The sequence below is a fragment of the Octopus bimaculoides genome, chromosome 7 (genome assembly GCF_001194135.2).
Source record: "Octopus bimaculoides isolate UCB-OBI-ISO-001 chromosome 7, ASM119413v2, whole genome shotgun sequence".
In the NCBI taxonomy this organism is placed as follows: Eukaryota; Metazoa; Mollusca; class Cephalopoda; order Octopoda; family Octopodidae; genus Octopus; species Octopus bimaculoides.
The window spans coordinates 142,359-148,099 of NC_068987.1; the positions used below are offsets into that span (position 1 = coordinate 142,359).

The 5,741-nt window shown below is 40.7% G+C and overlaps 1 protein-coding gene across 2 annotated transcripts in view; it reads left to right on the top strand.

Annotated features, from left to right (window-relative positions):
* Positions 1–5,741, top strand: part of LOC106872246 (tetratricopeptide repeat protein 39A) — a 56,288-nt gene that overhangs the window by 23,365 nt on the left and 27,182 nt on the right. For both annotated transcript variants that reach the window (XM_014919164.2, XM_014919162.2), the window contains 2 exons: positions 1,594–1,669; positions 3,268–3,397. In XM_014919164.2, the coding sequence (XP_014774650.1) occupies positions 1,594–1,669; positions 3,268–3,397 (206 nt within the window). The remainder of the gene's footprint in view (positions 1–1,593; positions 1,670–3,267; positions 3,398–5,741) is intronic.

A 5,741-nucleotide genomic window follows, 5' to 3' on the forward strand; every position in this document is an offset into this window, starting at 1 on the left:
GCATGCTGGGCGAAATGCTTAGCGGTATTTCGTCTGCCGCTAAGTTCTGAGTTCAAATTACACCGAGGTCGACTTTACCTTTCATCCTTTCGGGGTAGATTAAATAAGTACTGGTTTCACAATCAACGATTGTCAACAGGGGAAGAAACTAGAAACAGTTAATAGTCTCTGCTACCTAGGCAACCAAGCCTGTAGTGGGGGTGGTTGCTCTGAGAGTGTAGCAACTAGAATAAGAATAGGACAAACAAGGACAGACAAATAGATTAAGTCGATTAGATCGACCCCAGTGCATAACTGGTACTTATTTAATCTACCCCGAAAGGATGAAAGGTAAAGTCGACCTCGGTGTAATTTGAACTCAGAACTTAGCGGCAGACGAAATACCGCTAAGCATTTCGCCCAGCATGCTAACGTTTCTGCCAGCTCACCGCCTTCTCTTCTGGCAACTAAGGGCCTCTCGCTCAGGGTGAAAGGTATGTGTGTGAACTGCCGTGCTATACGGCAGTGAAACATGGGCCATGAATGCTGAGGACATGTGCAGGCTTGAAAGAAATGAAGCTAGTATGATCTGCTGGATGTGTAATGTCAGTGTGCACACACGACAGAGTGTAAGTGCCCTGAGAGAAAAGTTGGGCATAAGAAGCATCAAATGTGGTGTGCAAGAGAGGTGACTGCATTGGTATGGTCATGTGTTACGTATGAATGAAGACAGCTGTGTGAGGAAGTGCCACTCCCTAACTGTTGAAGGAACCTGTGGAAGAGGTAGACCCTGGTAGACATGGGATGAGGTGGTGAAGCATGACCTTCAAACATTGGGCCTTACGGAGGCAATGACAGGTGACCGGGACCTTTGGAGATACGTTACGATTGAGAAGACCCGGCAACTAAAGTGAGATTGCAGCCATGCATGTCCATCCTTGTTAAGAATATTCCTGATGCATCAGGCGATATGATTACTTCATTTCTTTCTCGTCTTTGCATGTCCTCTGCATCCAGGGCCCACATCTCACTACCATGTAGCATTGTTAGGCATACTCAAGCATCATACACTCTGCCATTCGCGTGGAGAGAGAGAGAGAGAGACCTTTTGTTGCCAACAGAGATAATAGCTCTCTGAATTTTCTCCATCCTATTTTTATCTAGCGACTGTACTCTTAATATATCTTCCTCCACTGCTAATTAAATTGCCTAGGTAACAGAAACTACCAATTACCTCCAAGAAGCTTCCAAAGTATTTGAGAAAATCAATTCTCCATGTGACCTCAGACTAAAGATGCACTTGTGCATCTTCTACATACAAGATTACTTTCTCTGTTAACCTTCTGGTGATTCCACTGTCCATAGCTTGCACTGGGTACATTGTATAGAATTTCTACTTGTAGGGCATATATAAAATAAAACTATTCACTCTAAAACTAGCCAACATTCTTTGTTGTACATATATTTTTGGTGTTGTTTTTCATTTTCTTTTGAATCCCATCCTAAAATAACCATTGATGTCCCCATCTAGCCTCAACGATCCAGTAGGATATTATTGAGTTACTAAGATCTGTCTATATCTCTATATGTGTATATATATTTCTCATTATATAGTGCTGGCTACAGTATATACCATTCCTTAAGCTACAGTGTCATTCTGTATATCCAAGCTATGATGACATTTGACATGGTAAGTCATCTTTCTCTTCTCTTTGATATTCTGTAGGAATTTCAGTTATAGTTCGTTGCCCATAACGATATTAATATACACTTGAGGTTAGGGCAAAGTTGATATTGTTATTGCTCAGTGTGTGTATAAATGTGTGCAAGCGTGTGCACCATTTCTTTTTACATAAGTGTAATGTTTTAGGTGCACACGACCAAGTGTTTGCATAGATTCATTTACAGACTGCTCAGATGTGTCTTACAATTTTTCACAGTCACCAAGAGATTGGATTTGAAGGATACGTCTCAGTTTCTTTTGCTTTTTCTTAGAAAATGCTAGTATTTCTAGGTTTTTGTGCAAATCTGTAATTACAAAGCTTAATACACCTGTGATGAGAGCTACAAATGGAAATGTATGGCTGGGGTACAAGAGCTGTGAGTTAGGATATGGCAGCTGAAGGGGAGAGAGAGAGAAAGAAAAAGAAAAAGACTTGCCCAAGCACTTAGTACTCATTGACAGTTAAATAGATTGAAGTCATGTGAAATAAAGTACCTTGCTCAAGAGCACAACATTTTACCTGTTCCATGAATTGATGGCATGGCTTTATCCTCATGAGCTGAACACGTTAATCACTTTGCCTTCACCAGAGGTCTGCAGGCTTTACTAATATTAACCAGACTAAAACAGAGTTTTGGAGTGACGAATAGAGTTGAGTATTGAAAGTTTTCTTTTTTTTAATAAGTTTGAATAATTGTCCTCTTTGCAGACTCTCCTCACACCAAGGAGAAGGAGCTAGTTAACATTCAGTTTGAATATTCCTAGGTGGATATATCCAGCTTGTAGTCATTTAACTCCAAATCAGCCTTGATACCAGTTATGATTACCCAACTTAGATTCTGGGACTATTCAATGCAACCTTCCTCTTTTGGGGGATAAATGGGTGTGATTTGAAGAAGATTTGGCTGCTGTTTCTAGGAGCTTGGGTGGTCATATAATGTCACTCAATGGTTTGAAGGTGTGGAGGTAATTCCAACAGGTAACTACTCAGGTGTGACAGGAGAAACAGAGTAGAGGTGTAGAAAGATGGGTGGGTGGATAGAACTGGATGGTGCAGATAACTAATAGTAGTAGTAGTAGTGAAGGCACTTGGCTCAGTGGTTAGAGCGTTGGGCTCACAATCTTGAGGTAGTGAGTTTGATTCCTGGGCCGGACTGTGTGTTGCGTTCTTGAGCAAGATACTTTATTTCACATTGCTCCAGTTCACTCAACTGTAGAAATGAGTTGTGATGTCACAGGTGCCAAGCTGTATTGGCCCCTTTTGCCTTTCCCTTGGATAACAACAATGGCGTGGGGGGTGGGGAGGCATGGGCAACTGCTGGTCTTCCGTAAATAACCTTGCTCAGACTTATGCCTCAGAGGGTAACTTTCTAGGTGCAAACCCATGCTCATCCGTGATCAAAGGGGATCCTTAGTAGTAGTAGTAGTAGTAGTAGTAGTAGTAGTAGTTGGGCTAGAGTTAGGGAGAGGAACAATGTGAGTAATAGTTGTCCGTAATATTAATGAAAAGTGAAATAGAAACAAGTATTTTTTTGTATTAATGTTGTTTATTTTGTTTTTTGCAGTCAGACATTGAAAATGCCATTGCTGCCATCAAGAAAACAATAATTGTGTCAAACAATTCCAGACGAAAAGGGAACTTGATAGGTTCCTTGGCCCGTTCAGCTAAAGATCAATACGATAGCTATACTGAAGGTAAACCATATATTGGATTATCAGAGATTATACTGTTAGGTCCTTGACTCCCTGGGCTCTGCTAGAACTTGAAGCTTAAGGCAACCGTGAGTCATGGAATTAATCTCCCCCTCAACTGTTTTAATCCCTACCCCCACCCATCATTCCTGGTCTTTGAGTGTCTTTAGTAAAGTCCACCTGGTCTCAATCCTTTCTGTCACATTATCTCAGAGACCTTTAAAGGGGTCATGAACCCTAACCCTAACCCTTCTTGTACTAAACCATGAAAAGACAAAAAACAAAATAAAATGCACAAGCACCATAGAATATGCAGATTGTTTTTTGTTGTTTAATCCCTGGTCAGTACTGATCGAGCTGATCAAGTACAATCCAACCGTGACCACCCTCACCTTTGTCATATGTACAATCCATGCCAGCATGGAAAATAAACGCTAAATGATGATAAAGGAACCCAGAACTATATTGCCTAACCGATCTTTTATCTAAGATGGTAGGTTGTGGTGTAAGGGAAACTTTCACTGCTCTTTTGAATCGATTGAATGGTCATGTAGAGATTTCCCTCATTGGTTAAATATGAAGCTGTAAGAGTAGGGGTTAAGTAGATAGGTTCTAGGAATCCCAACTGATCGTTTGTGAGATCAGATCTGCTGAGACTGTTCTATTATGCTTCTTATTTAAGCTTAAATTTACTCTGACCAAGCTGACCTATGGTCAAAGTCATTTGGTTCTGTGACCATTCTCTCATATCTTACTGGAATGGTCTACCCTTACTTACATTCTCCACTATCTATTCTTTCTTAATATGTGATTCGGCTGCTATTTCTAACAGGTCTAGCAACCATGTAGAGGCCTTGTCTTGGCTCCTGTCTACTCAGGCCATCAATAATGTATGTGATCCATTTCGTTAAACCATCAGAGATGCTACTTGCTGATTGTTTGTATCCAATTAACCAGTATTGAAGCTTTATCTGTCTCATTCCTCGATATTGTGCATGGCCATTTCCTTGATGTTGATGGATCTTTGGGATTCTTACTACTAATCAGGAGTCTTAGGTCTGTCGTTGGTTCATCTGACAATTGTAAATAGAAACCTAGGCCCTGAAAAAACATTCTCTAATAGAGATGCATCAATTTGATTTCTTTCAACAACACAGAGAGATTTCATCACTGCCCATATTAAGCAATCTTTAATCTTCTGCTTACTAATCAGATAACCAAAACCTTGAAGGTCTCTGCTCATGTGTCACCTCACAATCATTCATATTTTCTAGGAATTTTGTATTCATAACAACAAAAACTAGTTTTCCTTTTCATAACCAGGAAATACTTCATCATCAAACAACTGATGACCATCTCTCAATCTTAAGATCTACAATAGAATACTGTTCATATGCTGATGCTACTGTTACAAAAAAACCTCTAGGATACATCCAAAACATGGTAATCTAGTTGATAGGCAAAGACTCACCCTCTCTACTCTTCTCACCTTTTCTCTTTCTCTCTCTCTTTATTCCAGTTCTCCTACTATGCTCTCTACTCATCACAACTAGTTAGGTGCATGTTACCTTCAGCCAACACACATATCACTCCTCCTCTTATCATTATGTCTTTTGCTTCCCATGTTCCCTGCTGACATTCCTTCCATGCCAATGGCTGTTGATTCACAGATGTACAAACTGTCTCATGCACTTGTTTCAGAAGCCCTGCAAAGAAGGACCATTAGCTCCTTCTTTCTTACAGCAATATTAAAACTAAATAAATTATAAAAAGGCAACATGTTAATAAACTGCCAGACATTTTAAAATTTATTTTGATTTCTTTAGTGAAGAAAAGTGCTGGAAGAGTGGTACCTTGGTGAATACTCGTCCCATGTCTTCTAGGGTCTACCTCTACCACAGGGTCCCTCCACAGTTAGAGATCAGCGCTTCTTTACACAGCAGTCCTCGTCCATACGCATCACATGACCATACCAGCACAGTCCTCTCTCTTACACATCACATCTGATCCCTCTTGTGTCCAACTTTTCTCTCAAGATGCTTACACTCTGTCAAACATGCACACTGACATTGCACATCCAACGAAGCATACTGGCTTCACTTCTTTCAAGCCTGCGCATGTCTTCAACTGTCACAGCCCATGTTTGACTGCCATGCTGCATAGCTGTTCACACACAGGCATCAAACAATCTGTCTTTCACTCTGAGAGAGAGGCCCTTTGTTGCCAGCAGGGGTAGGAACTCTCTGAACTTTGCCCAGCCTAATCTTATTCTCACAGCTATTAACCTCCACAACTAACTTGGTCACCTAGATAACGGAAGCTACCTATTACCTCTAGCTCCCCCCCC